General features: G+C 48.7%; 1 protein-coding gene and 1 long non-coding RNA gene across 4 annotated transcripts in view; one reads left to right on the top strand and one right to left on the bottom strand.

Annotated features, from left to right (window-relative positions):
• Positions 1-21,169, top strand: part of LOC148130344 (uncharacterized) — a 469,114-nt gene that overhangs the window by 210,970 nt on the left and 236,975 nt on the right. The gene's annotated exons all lie outside the window — the stretch shown is intronic.
• Positions 10,536-21,169, bottom strand: part of FCHSD2 (FCH and double SH3 domains 2) — a 179,300-nt gene continuing 168,666 nt past the window's right edge. For all 3 annotated transcript variants that reach the window (XM_087965948.1, XM_087965949.1, XM_087965950.1), the window contains 6 exons: positions 19,229-19,312; positions 18,909-19,086; positions 16,508-16,728; positions 15,386-15,515; positions 14,089-14,180; positions 10,536-10,843 (listed from right to left, as the gene is read on the bottom strand). In XM_087965948.1, the coding sequence (XP_087822074.1) occupies positions 10,763-10,843; positions 14,089-14,180; positions 15,386-15,515; positions 16,508-16,728; positions 18,909-19,086; positions 19,229-19,312 (786 nt within the window). In that variant the 3' untranslated portion in view covers positions 10,536-10,762. The remainder of the gene's footprint in view (positions 10,844-14,088; positions 14,181-15,385; positions 15,516-16,507; positions 16,729-18,908; positions 19,087-19,228; positions 19,313-21,169) is intronic.

The following is a 21,169-nucleotide window of genomic DNA, read 5'->3' as shown; positions in this document are numbered from 1 at the left end:
TATTCTCCTGTATTGGTATACAATGATGTTGCTGCTCTTGATCATAGATATCAAATATCATTCTGTGGCTGATTCAAGGAAACCTCTTGATGCTGACAGAAGAGGGGGGGAAAAATCACTATTTGCACTCGTGACCACAGGAGGGCACAGTTGGTTCACAAAAGAGGAGGCCACCCAGATCTGTCCAGCAACTTTAGGAGCTATATATGACTAATGAGATTGGCAAAGATGTATCCCAATATGAATCAAAGATGTTGGAAATGTAAACAGGGCCAGGGTACCTTCTTCCACAGGTGGTGGCTATGCCCCGAAGCCAAAAAATATTGGGTCGAAATACGGAGTTGGTTGCAAGAAATAACAAAATGTCAAATAGAGTTTATAACCTGAACCGTTCATTTTAGGGACAATCGAGGGGAAATGTAGTAAAAAAGAGTATAAATATATACTACGACACATAACAGCGGCGAGGATTGCATTCGCACAATGTTGAAAATGAGATGGGACACCGTTGGAGGAATTAGTAATCCAAAAGGTATTAGAAATGTGCTGCAACGGACAAACTCACTCTAGAGCAGGGGTGTCCAACCTTGGCAACTTTAAGACTTGTGGACTTCAACTCCCAGAATTCCTCAGCCAGCAAAGCTGGCTGAGGAATTCTGGGAGTTGAAGTCCACAAGTCTTAAAGTTGCCAAGGTTGACACCTTGCTCTAGAACTAAAAGCAAAGAAGAGTCAGAGTACTACGCGGTGTGGGATAATTGGTACGAATGGTGGAATAGTAGGAATAAGAACACTAGAGATAAGAAAAAAAATGTATAGAAATGTATATAAATTAATAGAAATGTATGGAGATCTGTATATGTCAGTGGTGGCTAACTTTTGGGCTCCCATGCCGAAAATTGCCCGTATTCGTGTGCCAGAAGGCAATGCGCCCCACCTCCCCTGCACATGTGTGCACAACACCCCCGTGCCTCTTCACTTGCACTGCGCATGGCCCAGTTGCGCATGTGCGTGCCTCCCGGGCTGATTTTCAGCCCGTTTGAGGCAGTTTTCGCCCTCCCGGAGGCTTGAGGGAAGCCTCTGCAGCTTTTGGAGGCTGAAATACTGGAAGTGCCAAAACGGGCCCGTTTTTCAGCCTGCAAAGGCTGCAGAAGCTTTCCTTGAGCCCCCGGGAGGCTGAAAACGGGCACTTCCGGTATTTCCGGAAGGCCCGTTTTTCAGCCTCCTGAGGCTGCAGAGGCTTCCCTTGGGCCTCAGGGAGGCCAAAAAAGGCCTCAAATGGGCCGAAAATCAGCTGGTAGGCACGTGCAGGTAAGTTTAACTGGGGCCTGCGTGCCCGCACAAATGGCTCCGCGTGCCACCTGTTCATAGGTTCGCTATCACAGGTATATGTAATGATGCCACAGTATTATTAAAGATGAGAATGGTATATGTAAATGTGAAAAAAAGCATAATAAAAATAAATAAATTAAAAAAGAAGCTATATATGGGGAGCCCCATGTGCTTAACTAATTTCCAATGTGCTCAGGGGTGGATTCTACCTGGTCGGACCGGTTCTATAGAACCGGTTGTTATGATTCTGCCCAGTTCGGAGAACTGGCAAATTGTGCCCCTGGCTGGCGCCTCCCCTCCTCCTACTCACTCCTTACCTGGCATGCATGCCATCAAACATGGCTGCTAGGTTGCTATTTTTCCTTTTTTTCCCCTCCCTGACCATCAACTGTTCTGAAAACAGCCCAAAATGACCCAGAAAATGGCCTGCAAATGGTCCCAAAACAGAGCATTTTCCAGGCTGTTTTTGGTGTGCGAAAAGGTCTGAAAACGGCCTGAAAAATGGCCTGAAAATGTTCAAAGAAAAGGCTGTTTTGGGGCCTTTTCCAGGCTATTTTTGGCGCAGAAACCAGCCAAAAAACAGGTCGTTTTCAGGCTGTTTTTGGTGTGAAAAACGGTCTGGAAACGGCCCAAAATGACCCGGAAAATGGCCAAAAAACAGGCCATTTTCCAGACTGTTTTTGGCATGAAAAATGGCCTGAAAACAGCCAAAAAACAGGCGTGTGCGTACCAGCCAGTTTGGTCTTTGGTTTTCCAGCGCTCCGACGTACATATGCATGCACGTTCTGGTTTGGGAACTCGGTACCGAAAAGGTTCACCATCACTGCCCTGTACCATTTCAAACAACTTGGCTGCCCAGTCTCTTCTTAAAAACTTGGTTGGAGCATTTACAACTTCTGGGGGCAAGTTGTTCCACTGGTTTAATTGTTCTAAAGGAAATTTCTAGGTTGCTTCTCTCTTTGATGAGTCTCCATCCGTTGCTTCTTGACTTGCTTTCAAGAGCTTTGGAGAATAGCTTGACTCCCTCTTCTTTGGGGCAGCCCCTGAGAGGTTCACATATTGCTGTCCTGTCCCTCCTGGTCCTTCTTTTCCTTAAACTAGACATCCCCAATTCCAGAAACCATCCCTCATATATTTTAGCCTCTGGTTCCCTAATCCTCTTTGTTGCTCTTCTTAGGTAAAGAAAAAAAGAAAGAAAAAAGTATAAAGCAGCAACTTCCATTTTTCTTGATAAATTTATTGTCTACCCTCCTTCTTTAAGGTTCCATCTGAAATCCCTTCTTCACGTTTTACTCTTTCTAATCCCCGAATCCATAAAACACCATTTCAATTATTCCCATTTTCAGTAAAGAATCCACAAAGGGTATCCAGTCACTAATAAATGCATTTTTGTTGCATTCTTTCCTAATTAAACAACTCAATTTTGCCATATCTGAAAATGATAAACTTGTAAGAGGCACAGAAAACTGACTGCAGAAAAAGACCCATCAAGTCTGGCCTTTTGGTTATTTTGTTTGTTTTCTTTTTATTTATTCTTTTTAATTCTTTTTATTTTATTTTTATGTATTATAGTAAAATAAGGTGAGCAGTGCAGTGGCCCAGAGGTGCAGCTCTTGCCTCACAATCAGGAGGCTGTGAGTTCGATTCTAGGTAGAGGCAGGTATTTTTCTCTCTCTCTCTCTCTCTCTCTGGGCACATTGAGAATATACCTGCTGAATAAAAACTCTGCACTGGTGACAGGAAGGGCATCTGGCCAGTAAACACTAGGTTCCATTCAGTTTCCCAGACTCCACCACGCAAGGGATTATGGAGTCATTAAAAGATGCTGATAGCAAAATAAGGTAGTTTTTTTAAAAAAAGGAACTCATTCAACTTTTGAATCAAATCGCTGTTCCACTTCTGTCAAAATTGTATTGTTTGCAGCTTTAGTAGGCACTCTTGGTCATTTCCTTTTTACTTCCTTCTTCCTCGGAAACCTCCTTGTTAATATTTCGGAGGAAGCCTCCAAATTGTTCAGAAGCTGGGACTTGGGCACATCTGGATGTGGACTCAGCCCTTTTCTTCCGAACAAGCCTTTTCTCTACCCGACTCTGTAGTCTCTTCCCCAAACCCCAAAAACTTTAACCTTAGACTGTCTACTATTGACCTCACCCCTTTCCTAAGAGGTCTGTAGGGGGTGTGCATAAGCGCACCAACGTGCCTACCATCCCTGTCCTATTGTTTCTCTTATTCTTTTATTTTTCTTATATGTACCCATTTCATGTATTCACAACTATGTATACACTTATACTTATTATCTTGTAAACAATTGGCAAATCAAATAAATAAATAAATAAATAAATAAAATAAATAAAACTGGAAAGCTCATCGTTCTTCTTCTTATTATTATTATTGCAACACACAACAGTTTGCGATGACCGCTGCAAAACGGGATTCTCAGGAATGAAAAAACAGATTTATTTATCTATCTGTTCTTTTAAAAGCCCCCCTTCTCCCTCAAAGTTACGAAATATAAATCAAGTTAGCCCTTGATTTTATGAGAAATCAGTCAAGACTGGGCAGTTAAGGTTGGGGGGAAAAAACATCATCTCCATGAATCGCTTCCATTTCTGCAAATTAAAAACAATTGTAAAGCGAGCAGCAATTGAATGGAGTCCAGACATATCTGATCTTTCATGTTAATCGGGACCAAGAGAATAACCAGGTTAAGTGTCAGTCCAGAGCTTTTGAGAAATGTTTTGCTCTTGTGTTTGTGTGTTTCTGAGTTACAGCCAGCTTTCTGTGAGAACCTGATGCAAAACTGATCAAGGTTTATCAAGGCTGGGATGGGAAATTCATTCTGACTTGTGGATTTTCTGTTTGGTCTCGTCTGCTCAAGAATGCTGCAGAATCCCGAAGCTTGCACAATCTTTAAATTGGTGTTTCTCAACACTGGCACTTTTAAGACAGGTGGGACTTCGGCTCTCTCAAAATTATTATTATTAATATTGCAGGTAGCCTTTGACTTACAATCATTTACTTAGTGATTGCTCGAACTTACAACGGCTGAGGAAAATTCTGGGAGTTGAAGTCCACAGGTCTTAAAGAGGCCATGTTTGAAAACAGGAATTCTGGGAGTTGAAGTCCATAGGTCTTAAAGAGGCCATGTTTGGAGACTGGGGGAATTCTCGGAGTTGGTCGACAAGCCTTAAAGTGGCCATGTTTGGAGACCGGAGGAATTCTGGGAGTTGAAGTCCACAGGTCTTAAAGTGGCCATGTTTGGAGACCGGGGGAATTCTGGGAGTTGAAGTCCACAGGTCTTAAAGTGGCCATGTTTGGAGACTGGAGGAATTCTGGGAGTTGAAGTCCACAGGTCTTAAAGTGGCCATGTTTGGAGACTGGAGGAATTCTGGGAGTTGAAGTCTACAGGTCTTAAAGTGGCTATGTCTGAAGACCGAGGGAATTCTGGGAGTTGAAGTCAACAAGTCTTAAAGTGGCCATGTCTGAAGACCGGGGAATTCTGGGAGTTGAAGTCTACAAGTCTTAAAGTGGCCATGTTTGGAGACTGGGGGAATTCTGGGAATTGAAGTCTACAAGTCTTAAAGAGGCCACATTTGACCTCTGGAATAAACAAAGGGATAAATAAACAAACAGAAATTAAATTAAACCCAGATGTCCTTCTTGTGAAAGGAAAACTTGCAAAGATGATCACGCTTACAACGTATTATGCAATACCTGATGATTTAAAGCCACTTTTTTATTATTCAACATTTTATACATAATAAATACAAAGTTACACAGCCAATATAAAGAAAGCATCGGGGAGCTGCTTCCAGTTTATTGACACTGTACACGGGTGATATGTTTGGATTTGCATGCCCTTCTATGAAGTTTAAAAAGGAGGCTTATTTTACAACCCTTTTTTTAAAAAATAAAAATTAGCAGCTCTTACAGGAAATAGTTTTTTTCTTAAAAAAACAAACAAATCAGAACTAAGGAACTTTCATTTAAATAACGCTTTTCTGAATCGGGGAGAATCTGAGATTAACAGCAACAATGGAAACCGATCGAATAATCTTTCTTTATTTTAAAAAAACAACTGCAGAACAACTGGCCAACCGCTGGGAACGTGGGAAGAGTATTATTGTTGGCAACACGCTTGTGTTTTTTTGCGAAACGTTTTTAAAAACGCTTGCAGTAAAAGTTTTGTTGTTTCTTTCCCTCTTGGGGGGGAAAAAAAACTGCTTAAAAAAACTTTTTTTAAAAAGAAGTCTAATAAACACTTAAAGATCTCGAAGGATCAACAGCACAAAAAAAAATGCACGCCCGCACCCACTGCCCCCCCCAACCTCCCCCCCCCCCCAAAAAAAACCTTTACAGGACTCTGCCAGATACTGGCGCCGGCTGCAGAGGGATTGGCTGCGTTTTCACCTCCTTCTTGGCGTAGTAGGCCAAATGAAACAAAGATTGGCCCCCTCCCCAAAGAAAAGAAAAGAGAGGAGAGGGAAGGAGAAAGGGAAGGGGGAGAAGAGAAAGTGGGGAAAGGAGACGGACAGGAGGAGAGGGGAGAAAAGGAAGGAAAGGAGGAGAGGGAGGGGAGGAAAGGGAGAGGGAGGGAAAGGGGGGGAGAGGAGGAGAAAAGCAAGGAAAGGAGGAGAGGAGAAGGAGGGAAGGGGGAGAGAGGAGGAGAGAAGGAAGGAGTGGGAGAAGAGAAGAGGGAGGGGGGAGGGGAGAGGGAGGGAAAGGGAGGAGGAGGAGAAAAGAAGAAAATGAGAGGGAGGGAGAGGGAAGGAGAGGAAGGGGAGAGGGAGGGAAAGGGGAGGAGAAAAGGGAAGGAAGGAGAGGAGAGGGAGAGGAGGAGAGAGAGAGAGAAAGAAGAAAAAGGAAGGAAAGGAGAGGGGGGGGAGGAAGGGAGAGGGAGGGAAAGGGGAGGAGAGGAGGAGAGAAGGAAGGAGTGGGAGAAGAGGAGAGGAGAGAAGGAAGGAAAGGAGGAGAGGAGAGGGAGGGGAGAGGGAGGAAAGGGGAGGAGAAAAGGAAGAAAATGGGAGGGAGGGGGAGAGGGAGGAGAAAAGGAACGAAAGGAGGAGAGGAGAGGGAGGGGAGAGGGAGAGAAAGGGGAGGAGAGGGAGAGGAGGAGAAAAGGAAGGAAAGGAGGAGAGGAGAGGGAGAGAGAGGAAGAGAAGAGAAAAAAAGGAGTTTTTTTTTTTCCTGGATAGATCCAGCCAAGATTATCTGTGCAAAGTTTCAGACAAAGCTCTTCCACGAAACGGAAGCCAAGAATTTTTTTTGGGGGGTGGGGGTGGGGGGGGTAGAGAGAAAATTGGGGCACCAAAGAGCTTTGTATAATCTTACTTACAGGTAAAAACCTGGAACACATTGTGCAGGTGAGTCTATACATTCCATCCCTGAAAGCAGGGAAGTGCTTGGGAACGGACGAGGGGCTCCGGGCTCCGGGTCGACTCTCGGGGCCCCCACCCGAACGCCGGACGTCCATTCAGGAGCGTCTCCTGAACCCGGGACTCCCGCAGGTCGTCTTACGGCGCGCGCCCCTCTCGCCATCTAGCCATGCGTCCTTCTCTTCTCCCCCAGCCTTATGGGCCTCCTCCGGGCGGGATCCCCATCGGATCATCTCCGCCTGGACTTGGAGGGTGTGTGTGTGGGGGGGTAAGAATTGAAGGAGGACTCTCCGGGTGAACGTTTGGATGGCCTCTGGGGTTCCGTTTCCTTCTGGAGGTTCTTCTCAAAGGAGCCTTGTCCCCCAAAACCAACGTCCCCAAAAAAAGGGGGGCGGGGAAATCCTCATTTTTTTTTTTTTTTTACACGCCTTCCAAGCTATCGGCTGGTACAAAAAAACGCATCGATTTCTTCCCAAACTTTGGCCTGGCTTTAAAACTCCAGGATGTGAAGGATGGAAAAAAACAAACAAACAAAAAAAAAACCCCACCAGCTTTTGGTTCCAAGCCAACGTGGCCTCTTGGGAAGGTGGCCCAGGTGAGCCCTGGAGTGGACCCCGCCCCCCAGGACAGCTACGAAGGACGGCCGAGAGACCTGGGCGAGCTTTGACCCCAGGAGAAAGAGGAGGAGAGCCATGGGAGATTGGAGGGTGTGTTCAGATGGGCCGCCCCCAACCTGGCTGGAACTTCCTTTCCCTTCCTTTCCCCCTCCTCAGAAACTAGAGAGAGAGAGAGAGAGAGAGAGAGACGAGGTTGAACCCAACAAAGGCTCCGTCCAAAGTGACCTGGAAGGGTGTGAGAGGAAGAGGAGGAGTCAAAGACACCCCCCGCCCCCCTCTCCGGCTTGAATTCCTGGGGCTGGAGGTGGCCCTTGGAGAGGGGGGGGGGTCACACAGAGATGGGCCCCCAAGGCCCAGAGGCCCACCGGTCGGTCGGTAAGTGGGACGTTCAGCTCCTTTGGGTTGTAGCCGGAAGGAAGTCGCCAGCTCAGGGAGCCTCGAAATCGAATCAAGAGGGGAAGAAGCGATGGAAGGGGAGGGAGGGAAGGAGGGAAGGGAAGTAGACCAACTATAGAGAAGGAAAGAAGGGAAAACAGGGTGGGAGGAGAGTGGGTGGGTGGGAAGGATGGAGGGAGGGAGGAAAGGGAGGGAGAGAGAAAGAAAGAGAGAGGAATGAAGGATGGGAGGGAAGGAAGGGGGATGAAAGGAAGGGAGGGAGGGAGAAAGAGGATGGAAGGGAAGGAGAATAGGAGAAAGAACAGGAAGGGAGGAAGGAGGAGAAAGGATGGGAGGGAGAAAGGAAGAAAGGAGGGTGAAAAGGGGAGGGAGAGGGAAAGACAGAGAGAAGAGGGAAGGGTGGAAGGGAGAGAGAGTAAGAGAAAGAACAGGAATGAAGGAAGGGGAAGGGAGGGAAGGAGAGAAGGAAGTTATAAAAAGTAGACAAAATATAGAGAAGGAAAGAAGGGAAAACAGGGTGGGAGGAGAGCAGGTGGGTGGGAATGATGGAGAGAGGGAGGGAAAGGGAGGGAGGGAAAGGGAGGGAGAGAGAGACAAAGAGAAAGAGAAAGAAAGAGGAATGAAGGATGGGAGGGGAAGGAAGGAAGGGGGATGAAAGGAAGGGAGGGAGGGAGAAAGAGGATGGAAGGGAAGGAGAATAGGAGAAAGAACAGGAAGGGAGGAAGGGAGGAGAAAGGATGGGAGGGGAGAAAGGAAGAAAGGAGGGTGAAAAGGGAGGGAGAGAGAAAGACAGAGAGAAGAGGGAAGGGTGGAAGGGAGAGAGAGTAGGGGAAAGAACAGGAATGAAGGAAGGAGGAAAGGAGGGAGGAGAAAGGATGGGAAGGAAGGAAGGAAGGAAGGAAGGAAGGAAGGAAGGAAGGAAGGAAGGAAGGAAGGAAGGAAGGAAGGAAGGAAGGGAGGGAGGGAGGCAGGGAGGGAGGGAGGAAACCAATGGCTATTTCCAGCCCTGCCAAGCAAAATCCTGCTTATTCAATTTCCTCCTGGGAAAACAACACTGCTTTCCCCGCAAGTCCTGGTGGAGCAGAACTGCCCACGGCCCAAAAACGGCCGGTCCAAAAGGAAGTCCCAGGCCAGGCTGCCCCCCCTTCTGAAAGAGGGACATCTCCCCCATATTTTATCTTCTCTCCCCACTTGACCTGCTTAACTTTTTTTCCTGCCATTCGCACCCCCCATCTCAAAGGGGCGAGGGAGGGGAGGAGGAGGGGGGAGGGCGAGACCAAAGGGGGAAGAGCCCAAAGAGGGGCCAGCCTCTTCTTCAACGGACCCTCGTGCCCCCCCGGCCTTTCCCTCCCTCCCCCTGCCTCCTGACCGCCATGGGGGAATCGGGCTCCTTGGAGAGATTGGACAAAAAAGCCAGAAAAGGTTCGAATACATTCCTATGACAACAGTAATAATCTGCACTAATGCACATGGTGTGTGTGTGTGTGTGTGTGTATATATATATGTTTTCTGAGGTTCTCGCGGGTATTTGTATGTGGATCTTTGGTTATTCGGGTTTTCTCCCGCGTAAGATTGGAAGTATCTAGGCAACGTTTCGATGAAGTCTCATTCATCATCTTCAGGCTTCTGTCTTCAGCTCTGTGCTTCTCAGAGTGATGTGAGCTTGCAGCTGCTTCTTCCTTTTAACTGCTAGTGGGGGTGTGACTTGATTGGGTGGGGGCTTGGCTGTGTTCTGATTGGGTGGGAGTGTGTCACACCCGCACTAGCAGTTAAAAGGAAGAAGCAGCTGCAAGCTCACATCACTCTGAGAAGCACAGAGCTGAAGACAGAAGCCTGAAGATGATGAATGAGACTTCATCAAACGTTGCCTAGATACTTCCAATCTTACGCGGAGAAAAACTCCAATAACCAAATATATATATATATATATATATATGGTGTTCGAAAGTTGTGGTATTTTCCCACGTCATTGTAGTTGTTCTTTTAAAGTTGTAGCAGCGTTTCAGCAGAATCTCATCTGCCATCATCAGGCTTCTGTATTGTGTCCGTCTGGAAGCCTGATGATGGCAGATGAGATTCTGCTGAAACGTTGCTACAACTTTAAAAGAACAACTACAATGACGTGGAAAATACCCAACCAAGCCGAACACCATACATGTAAGTACCGAAAACTTAAGAAAATATATATATATATATATATATATATATATATATATATATATATATATATATATATATATATATATATATATATATATATATACACACACACACACACGCCATGATTTGGAGCAGGGTTACAGAGGGCATTCCCTAATGCAGAAAAGCGCGCCTTTTTCGGAATCGGCTGCGGCAAAACCGGGACGCCAAACTTTTGCCAGTGAAACACACTTTTTGCCGGGCCGAGGAAGGAAACTGTACAGGTTTTCTGAAGTTGGCGGCTTCCGGATGTCAGGAGCGGCAATCCCGGCTTGCAAAACCCAGGAGGGGGGGGCGAAACGGAGGGGAGGTGCAGTAACTGACAATTGTGGTTCTACCACATCTGGAAGTCCCCCGCTAGGGAGGAAAGGATGAATCAAAACCAGGATGAGATTAGGCCAGGTTTCTCCCCCCCCGCCCCCGACGATGGTGGCCGGGGTCAGAGATGGGCCATTTGGTGCACGCAACCCCCCTTTAAAATAAACAACACCCCCCCAAAAAAAACCACGCTGCTTCTCCGGCTGAAAAGGCATGGCTTCTTGCGTTGTGCTACAAAGGCGGCCCGAGAAGGTGTGAAACCCCCGACGACACACACACACCCACACACAAAAAAAACAACCCTAAAAAAGGCACAAATATATCCATATGTGAGGGTGGGAAGAAGGACCTACGGACACACAAGAAGTGTTCCTGGAAGATCTTCCTGTTTTAACCTCGAGCTTCCAAAACAGTCTCCTCGGTCAAACCAACGTGCCTTACGAGGGCCGGCGGACGGACGGACGGACACGCTCAGCCTGGGTCCCAGCCCGGGGTGGGGTGGGGGTGGGTGGGGTGGGTGAGTGCGGTCACACCAAGGTGATTTCCACATCTTCAATCTTCTCGGGGGGGCGGCGGTGTTGGGTGGGAGGCGGCGGAGCGGCCCGTACCTGGAATCGTGCAAACAGAAAAGAAGGAACAGGTCAGCTACGCGGGATTTCCCGGAACAACAGAATATAGGAAGCATTCCTCCTGCGTTTGCCACCGGCAAGGCTAGCTAAGATGTTTAGATTGTGAGTTCTAGTCCTGCCCTAGGCATGAAAGCTGGTTGGGTGACTTTGGGCCAATCACCAGGAGACGGTGAGTTCTAGTCCCGCCTGAGGCATGAAAGCTGGTTGGGTGACTTTGGGCCAATCACCAGGAGACAGTGAGTTCTAGTCCCGCCTGAGGCATGGAAGCCAGCTGGGTGACTTTGGGCCAATCACCAGGAGACGGTGAGTTCTAGTCCCGCCTGAGGCATGAAAGCCAGCTGGGTGACTTTGGGCCAATCACCAGGAGACGGTGAGTTCTAGTCCCGCCTGAGGCATGAAAACCAGCTGGGTGACTTTGGGCCAATCACCAGGAGACGGTGAGTTCTAGTCCCGCCTGAGGCATGAAAGCTGGTTGGGTGACTTTGGGCCAATCAGGAGGAGACAGTGAGTTCTAGTCCCGCCTGAGGCATGGAAGCCGGCTGGGTGACTTTGGGCCAATCACCATGAGACGGTGAGTTCTAGTCCTGCCTGAGGCATGAAAGCCAGCTGGGGGACTTTGGGCCAATCACCAGGAGACGGTGAGTTCTAGTCCTGCCTGAGACATGAAAGCTGGTTGGGTGACTTTGGGCCAATCACCAGGAGACGGTGAGTTCTAGTCCCGCCTGAGGCATGAAAGCTGGTTGGGTGACTTTGGGCCAATCACCAGGAGACGGTGAGTTCTAGTCCCGCCTGAGGCATGAAAGCTGGTTGGGTGACTTTGGGCCAATCAGGAGGAGACGGTGAGTTCTAGTCCCGCCTGAGGCATGGAAGCCGGCTGGGTGACTTTGGGCCAATCACCAGGAGACGGTGAGTTCTAGTCCTGCCTGAGGCATGAAAGCCAGCTGGGGGACTTTGGGCCAATCACCAGGAGACGGTGAGTTCTAGTCCTGCCTGAGACATGAAAGCTGGTTGGGTGACTTTGGGCCAATCACCAGGAGACGGTGAGTTCTAGTCCCGCCTGAGGCATGAAAGCTGGTTGGGTGACTTTGGGCCAATCACCAGGAGACGGTGAGTTCTAGTCCCGCCTGAGGCATGAAAGCTGGTTGGGTGACTTTGGGCCAATCACCAGGAGATGGTGAGTTCTAGTCCTGCCTGAGGCATGAAAGGCAGCTGGGTGACTTTGGGCCAATCACCAGGAGACGGTGAGTTCTAGTCCTGCCTTAGGCATGAAAGCCAGCTGGGTGACTTTGGGCCAATCACCAGGAGACGGTGAGTTCTAGTCCTGCCTTAGGCAGTAAAGCCAGCTGGGTGACTTTGGGCCAATCACCAGGAGACGGTGAGTTCTAGTCCTGCCTTAGGCATGAAAGCCAGCTGGGTGACTTTGGGCCAATCACCAGGAGACGGTGAGTTCTAGTCCCGCCTGAGGCATGAAAGCCAGCTGGGTGACTATGGACCATTGACTTTTTCTCAGCCCAAGCCACCTCACAGGGTTGTTGTGGTGGGGGAAGTTGGAGGAGGAGGAAGGAGCACTGGATGCATCGACTTGAATTCAATAATAATAAAAGTGGGATGCCGAGAAATTGATCAAGAAATGTTTCCGCCGTGATGGAAACGAGTGTGGCTCGAGGCTCATGATTTTACTGGAGTAACTGCCAGAATCCTGACACCAGGAAGGCAAAAAAACAGGTGGGGGCGGAGACACAGGTTCCCCCCCCCCACTCCCCGCACACCTTTTTTGCCTCCTAGGCCTCGGGGAAGCCTCCCGGGTGAAGCAATAAGAGACCGAGGGGGATCCCGGCACAGCTGATCATCGGAACAGCTGATTGTCGGGAGAAAAAAACAAAACCCTTAAGGAGTGACTGGGTGGAGAACCGATTCTGTGGGTGTGGCCAGGTGGGTGTGGTCATGTGACTGGGTGGGCGTGGCTTCTTCTCTCTTTCTGGGTAGCCCCCCACGCGACTTTGGGCCTTCCTGGGCCTCACGGGAGCCTCCTGTAAGCAAGTAAGCGAGAGGAATCCCCCACAGCTGATCATCGGAACAGCTGATCGTTGGGAGGAGGAAAAAAAAAACCTTAAGGAGTGACTGGGTGGACAACCGATTCTGTGGGTGTGGCTAGGTGGGCGTGGCCAGGTGGGCGTGGCCACGTGACTGGGTGGGCGTGGCTTCTTCTCTCTTTTTTGGCAGCCCCCCCACTGATTTTGGGGCCTTCCTGGGCCTCAAGGGAGCCTCCCGGGTGAAGCAGTAAGTAAGCAAGGGGAATCCCGGCACAGCTGATCATTGGAACAGCTGATCGTCGGGAGGGGGGGAAAAAGAAATATCTTAAGGAGTGACTGGGTGGGGAAGAATGGAGTCAGCGATGTCGGGCATGTGTGCGATGTCGCGCATGCGCAATAAGGACTGATTGGGCAGGGCAGGGAGAGGCAGACGGAGAGGGGCGGGGCCAGCCAGGGGCACGATTTGCTGGTTCTCTGAACCGCTCAGAATCATAACAACTGGTTCTATAGAACCGGTCCGAACCGGTAGAATCCTACCCCTGCTATTATTATGTAGAAGTAAACTGAAGTCCCAGACCTACAACTGTTCGTTTAGTGACCGTTCAAAATTACAACGGCACTGAAAAAAGGGACTTGGGATCAGTTTTCACAGTAGCGACCATAGTAGCCATCCCAGGGCCACGGGTTCAAAATTCGGACGCTTGGCAACTGACTCGTATTTATGACGGTGGCCGTGTCCCAGGGTCTCATGATCCCCTTTCGCCACCTTCAGACAAGCATAGACAATGGGGGGAAGCCAGATTCACTTAACGACCAGGTTACTCATTTAAGAACGGCAGTGATTCACTTAACGAGCGTGGCAAGGAAAGTCATAAAACGGGGCAAACAATGTAAATTTGGGGCTCAATTGTCTCCGTAAGTAGAGGACTACCTGTAATTTTGTAATTTGTGCTTGGCAAGTCACGACATGGATGTCGTAACTTTTTAAACGTTTTGTTTGTTTCATGCAACATGCCAATTGTTGGGCAAAATGGATTCACATCCAGTGGCCATGTAATTTAGCAGGTGAAATTAAGCCCGGTTCTAACCCGGTTTGTGCCTGGAGCAAGCATGCCGAAGCTGTAACTAAGACGCAGGAACAAGCCCCCCCCACTTCATGTCTATCGCTCTGAGGCCCAGCTTAAAACTTACAGGTCTGAGTTTGCCGTAGGAAGTGCTTTCAGGAAGCTGTCGGGGTGGTTGGGAAAATCCAGGAGAATTTGACGGGAAGTTGTTTTCTGAAACTGAAAGCAAAGGACCAGAAATGAACAACCCACAATGACAATGCTTCAAGGACTAAATTTCGCAACCCCTCTGAGGCTGTAAGAGGTGTGGCCTACGAGGCATGCCAGCTGGGGAACGCTTGAGAGTTGAAGTCTCGACTTTTTCAAAATGGAGAGACTGAGTCTAAGGATGCACCTCTTGTGGCCTGTTGGCCGCCGGCCCCTCCAGCAGCCAAATCAGAGGAGGAGGAGGCAGTGGTGTGGGAGTCGGGGTCAGCATCAGGGCAACCTGGGAGCTCCAAGGGGGAAGAGGGGATGGAGTTGGCAGAGAGAGACATAGAGGCGGAGCCTGGGCCGTCCGTCAGCCCTCAGATGGGGAGTCAACAGCCCCCAGGTCTGGAGGTGGCTGATGCGGAAGAGGAGGAACAGCCGGGTCCAGTGGCTGATGCACAGAAGGCAGAGGAGAGGAGAGCAGTGGAAATCTATGGGCCGGTCCTCGGGACGGGAGCTCCAAGGGGAATGGAACTGGCAGAGAGAGAGAGAGAGAAAGAGGAGAGAGAGAGAGAGAGAGGAGAGAGAGAGAGAGGAGAGAGAGAGAGAAAGAAAGAGAGAGAGAGAGAGAGAGAGAGACAGAGACAGAGACAGAGGAGGACCCTGGGCCGTCCGTCAGCCCTCAGATGGAGAGTCAACAGCCCCCAGGTCAGGAAGTGGCTGATGTGGAAGAGGAGGAACAGCCGGGTCCAGTGGCTGATGCACAGAAGGCAGAGGAGAGGAGAGCAGTGGAAATCTATGGGCTGGTCCTTGGGACGGAAGAGCCATCACTGCTAGCGAAGCTCCACCCTAGCTCTGGGGATAAAAGGCAGGAGACGGAGAGGAGTAGATGTGGCAGACAACTATTCATCTCCCTGACAGATTGTTAGCCTGTGGTGAGAGAGAAACTTTTTGCCAGGGCTGCCAGCGCTCCTAATAAAAGAATCGATTTAAATACAGAGAGTCTGTAGTCTTTGGAGAGAGCTGGGTCAGAACAGCACCATTTAGAAGAGGAGCGGGGAACAATGGCCCGTTTATGACTGGTGGACTTCAACTCCCAGAATTCCTCAGCCAGTCATGCTCAGAATCCCATGCTGGCTTAAGGGATTCTGGGAGTTGAAGTCCACCCATCGTTAAAGGGCCGTCGTTCACCATGCTGCCTCAGGGGTTCTGGAGGGAGCCTGAGCCTCTCTTACCGTTTGCCGAGGGAGACCGCGAGAAGCCCTGAGCTCCTCTTTTATCGGGGCTGGGGAAAGGGCTGACGGGGGGCTGGTCGTAGAGGGGCAACGGCGCCAGGGAGTTTTGGGACTTTGCCGATGGAAAGACCTGTGGGGAAAGAAGAGAAGATGGCATTAATGGAGGACGTTCTTCACCGCCAGAGTCACGGGTCCTCAGGGAGAAAATTCAATCCCCGTGGTCCCTAGGAATCGACCGCGATCGGATGGCACATAGCATCAATGTCATTCATTAACTGGCAGAGACATGGTTAACAAAGTCAGCAAGTGAGGAAGCATGGCAACAGACCAGCCCATGGGAACTGACAGCCTGGGTATCAACTCATAAAACATATTGATATCTGCAATCAATTTGTTTTTATATGTGTTGTACAGGTCACCTTCAAGAAGTGAGGGGAGCCGAATGTCAACTCATAAAACATATTGCATACACATTTTATAATTGCCAACAGAAAGAAGGGGGAGGAGTTTCAAAGAGCAGGCAGCAGTGTGGAATCGAAAGTACATTCCATTTATATTTTCTTCGAAAACTGATTAGATGACTGAAGCTTCTGCCGCAAAAAAATCTAATTGGAGGCCATGATTGATGACTCTTGGCTATGGAGGTGCTTCGTTGGATGATACACCCAGAGGGGTGGGGGGAAAAGCAGGATCAAGGGTGGCAGTGAATTACATATCTCAGAGTCGGCTACGCCCAGGCTAATTCCGACATGTTAACTTCTAATAAATCCAAAGAAGTTTTGTGAAGGTGGCTCGAGGCTCATGATTTAATTGGAGTAACTGCTGGAATTTTATATAAAATATAAAAAAAAGTTTATACTGGGTGTGGTTTGGCTCTGTGTGCTTTGCTGAGAATTAAAACTGAAACCAGGTTCTGCTGTGAGCTGCTGCTGCTGCTTGTGTTTTTGCTTAGGTTACGTTGAAAGAATCTGCAAATGGTATTGTAAACTTTACGCCATGTGATTATGATTATAAAGAAGTTAATGATCCTGCTGAATCAGTCATCTGTGTACTTTCTGGACTTGAATTTCCGCTGCTAACTCTATCGATCAATCAATCAATCAATGGTTGGCGCCAATATACCTGAACTTCAGCGATACAGGCAACCTCTCCGTTTTCAGAAGCGGTCAGTTCTTCGACCAGGACGGAAGGGAAAACCCCGACGTGGCCGTTGAATTCTCCTTCCCAGAATCCGTCGTCATCCTGGTTTTCTTTGTTCAGGATGCGGATGATGGCACCTTCCGGAAAGGAAAGCTCATCGTCCGTCTGACCCTCGTAATCGTAAAGTGCTTTTACAAAACAGACTGGAAAGGAAAGCAGAGGTGAAGAATCCGTTAGCGGGGTGGAAATCCACCTGGGAGGCATGTCTTGGGATCCTGGGGGCTCATCTTCCTTTAACGACCCTGTAAATCCCTCGCGGGGCGGAATCTGCACAACTGAAGGGAGCTAGCCGTGGTGTTTTAATGGCCGGATGCCCTTCCTGTCACCAATGCGGAGTTTTGTTCAGCGGATATATCCTCATGGTGCCCAGAGAGAGAAATATCTGCCTCTACCTGGGATCGAACTCACAGCCTCCTGATTGTGAGGCAAGAGCTCCACTGCTAGGCCACCGCACCACTCCTATCCTGAGCACTGATCTTCATCCAGACTTTATTATGTTATAAGTAACTGAAGGTGGCGGACATAACGAATAATCCTTCCTCCTTCTATTTTTCCCACAACAACTACTCCGCGAAGTGGGCTGGGCTTACAGAGTCACCCTGACAGCTTTTATGCCTAGGTGGGACTAGAATTCACTGCCTCCTGAGGTTTGGCCCAAAATAACCTAGCTGGCTTTCATGTCTAAGTCAGTACTACAATTCACCATTTCCTGGTGACTGGCCCAAAGTCACCCAGCTGGCTTTCCTGCCTAAGGCGGGACTAGAACTCACCGTCTCCTGGTGACTGGCCCAAAGTTACCCAGCCGACTTTCATGTCTAAGCCACGACTAGAACTCCCTGTCTCCTGTTGATTGGCCCAAAGTCACTGAGGTGGCTTTCATGCCTAAGGCAGGACTAGAACTCACCGTCTCCTGTTGATTGGCCCAAAGTCACTGAGGTGGCTTTCATGCCTAAGGCGGGACTAGAACTCACCGTCTCCTGGTGATTGGCCCAAAGTCACCCAGCTGGCTTTCATGCCTAAGGCAGGACTAGAACTCACCGTCTCCTGTTGATTGGCCCAAAGTCACCGAGGTGGCTTTCCTGCCTAAGGCGGGACTAGAACTCACCGTCTCCTGGTGATTGGCCCAAAGTCACCCAGCTGGCTTTCATGCCTAAGGCGGGACTAGAACTCACCGTCTCCTGTTGATTGGCCCAAAGTCACCGAGGTGGCTTTCATGCCTAAGGCGGGACTAGAACTCACTGTCTCCTGGTGATTGGCCCAAAGTCACCCAGGTGGCTTTCATGCCTAAGGCGGGACTAGAACTCACTGTCTCCTGGTGATTGGCCCAAAGTCACCCAGGTGGCTTTCATGCCTAAGGCGGGACTAGAACTCACTGTCTCCTGTTGATTGGCCCAAAGTCACCGAGGTGGCTTTCATGCCTAAGGCAGGACTAGAACTCACCGTCTCCTGTTGATTGGCCCAAAGTCACCGAAGTGGCTTTCATGCCTAAGGCGGGACTAGAACTCACTGTCTCCTGGTGATTGGCCCAAAGTCACCCAGGTGGCTTTCATGCCTAAGGCGGGACTAGAACTCTCAGTCTCCTGGTGATTGGCCCAAAGTCACCCAGCTGCCTTTCATGCCTAAGGCGGGACTAGAACTCACTGTCTCCTGGTGATTGGCCCAAAGTCACCCAGGTGGCTTTCATGCCTAAGGCGGGACTAGAACTCACCGTCTCCTGGTGATTGGCCCAAAGTCACCCAGGTGGCTTTCATGCCTAAGGCGGGACTAGAACTCACCGTCTCCTGTTGATTGGCCCAAAGTCACCCAGGTGGCTTTCATGCCTAAGGCGGGACTAGAACTCACTGTCTCCTGTTGATTGGCCCAAAGTCACCCAGGTGGCTTTCATGCCTAAGGCGGGACTAGAACTCACTGTCTCCTGGTGATTGGCTCATAAGTCACCTAGCCAACTTTTCATGCCTAAGACAGAACTAGAACTCTCAGTCTCCTGGTGATTGGCCCAAAGTAACAGCCAGCTCTCATGCCTAAGGCAGAATTAGAACTCACCATCTCCTGGTGATTGGCCCAAAGTCACCCAGCTGGCTTTCATGTCTAAAGCGGGACTAGAACTCACTGTCTCCTGGCGATTGGCTCCAAGTTGCCCAGCCAGCTTTCACTGCTATGTTTCTTACTGGAGCTGAAGCTGGGTTGGAAACGGCACCGGAAAGGCGCACCCCACGTGCGGCGGAGAGTGTGCCGTTTTACATCTGGAGCGTGCAGGAATAGCAGGGGTGTCTCCCCCCAAAACCCCCCACCCACCCCAAGATTCCTCCCCCTTGGCCCTTACCGCTGGAGTCCCCATTAAGGCTTCCTGAAACGAGATCGGCTTCGGCAGAATTGCTGGATGTGTGAGACCGGCTGTCTAACGCTGCCAGGGACTGCAACATGCTCAGGAGGCTGTTGGAGGTCGGGAACTGCAAATATTTCTCCGGCACGTAGCCCACGTGGCCTGACTTATTCCGGGCCTGCGAAAGCGGGGGAAAGACCGAACACGCTCGGCGTTAAGAAGGTCACGTTGAAGGCAGGGTATAAAATAAAATAAAATTTAAAAAGACAATCAGCGGCCTGCTACGGCCCGCCACAAAGAGAGGAAAAGCGAAATGATACCTTTACCCAGTCTTCCATATCCCCATCTTCGATCACTTCCAAGACCTCGTGTTCCTCAATGGTTAATTCGTCCGGCTGCGAAGCCTGTGGGGAAGAAAAGGTATGTAAAAAAGGACAAGAAGGGGCCACGGAAAGGACAACAGAGATCTCCAAAGTTGGCCACCCAAAGACCTGCGGACTTCCACTCCCAGAATTCCTCAGCCGGCCATCTTGCAACTTTAAAGGCTGGTGGAATTCAACTCCCAGAATTCCTCAGCCGGCCATCTTGCAACTTTAAAGGCCGGTGGACTTCAACTCCCAGAATTCCTCAGCCGGCCATCTTGCAACTTTAAAGGCCGGTGGACTTCCAGAATTCCCCAGCCGGCCATCTTGCAACTTTAAAGGCTGGTGGACTTCAACTCCCAGAATTCCCCAGCCGGCCATCTTGCAACTTTAAAGGCCGGTGGACTTCAACTCCCAGAATTCCTCAGCCGGCCATCTTGCAACTTTAAAGGCCAGTGGACTTCAATTCCCAGAATTCCTCAGCCGGCCATCTTGCAACTTTAAAGGCCGGTGGACTTCAACTCCCAGAATTCCCCAGCCGGCCTTAAAGTTGACATGTTTGGACACTCTTTGTGTTAAGGAACCCACCACTCATTTTGAGTGCCGGAAGAAGCCAAGCTGAGGCTGGATCAGGCCGAAAAGTCACCCAGTTCAGTGTTCTGGGTCCCACCAGAAGCTCTCAAGAAGACCTTCAAACATTCTTTGAAGCAGCCAGCTTGATCCTTCATGATTGTTCCATTCTTTCTTTTAAACGAATTAAACATTGGTGCCTGGCTACCAGATAGTACAAAAAGATGTGTCTTTGACTTCGTCTGCCTGCCTGCCTATCTATCTACACATCCATTTATCTCATCTGTCTCTCTCACTTTCTCTTTACCTTTCTCTCTATCATATCATATCTATCTATCCATCTATTTTATACTCTATCTCTATCATATATCATCATCATCTCTCTCAATCTATCTATATCTATTTATTCTATCATCCTCTCAATCATCTTTCTATCTGCGTCTGTCTATATCTATCTATCATCATAATCATCTCTCTCAATCACATCTCTCTGTTGCATCTATCTATCTATCTATCTATCTATCTATCTATCTATCTATCTATCTATCTATCTATCTATCTATCTATCTATCCCTATATCTATCTATCTATCTATCTATCTATCTGTCTGTCTGTCTGTCTGTCTGTCTATCTATCTATCTATCTATCTATCTATCTATCTATCTATCTATCTATCTATCTATCTATCTATCTATCTATCTATCTATCCCTATATCTATCTATCTATCTATCTGTCTGTCTGTCTGTCTGTCTGTCTGTCTATCTATCTATCTATCTATCTATCTATCTATCTATCTATCTATCTATCTATCTATCTATCTATCTATCTATCTATCTATCTATCTATCATATCTACCTACCTACCAACCCATCCATTTATCTCATGTCTCTCATTCTTTCTTTCTCTACCTATCTCTCTTTCTATCCATCTACCCATCTGTGTCTCCCTCTCTTTCTCTCTCCCCATCTTTCTCTCTCTAGCTATCTATCTGTCTCTAGCTATCTAACTAATCCATCATCTCTATCCATCCATTTATCTCATGTCTCTCTCACTACCTTTCTCTATCATCTATCATATCTATCAATCTAATCTATCTATCCATCCATCCATCTCATCTGTCTCTCATTCTTTCTTTCTCTACCTGTCTGTCTTTTTATCTATCTACCCATCTCATGGGTCTCCTTCTTTCTCTCTACCCATCTTTCTCTCGTTATCTATCCGTCTCTAGCTATCTAACTAATCCATCATTTCTCTATCCATCCATTTATTTCATTTGTCTCTCACTTTCTCTTTCTACCTTTCTCTCTATCATCTCTCTCCTATCTATC

The sequence above is a fragment of the Notechis scutatus genome, chromosome 5 (genome assembly GCF_049901735.1).
Source record: "Notechis scutatus isolate UNSWTSFEM ecotype Mainland chromosome 5, rNotScu1.2, whole genome shotgun sequence".
Classification (NCBI taxonomy): Eukaryota; Metazoa; Chordata; class Lepidosauria; order Squamata; family Elapidae; genus Notechis; species Notechis scutatus.
This window is presented reverse-complemented; position numbering and strand designations above follow the sequence as displayed.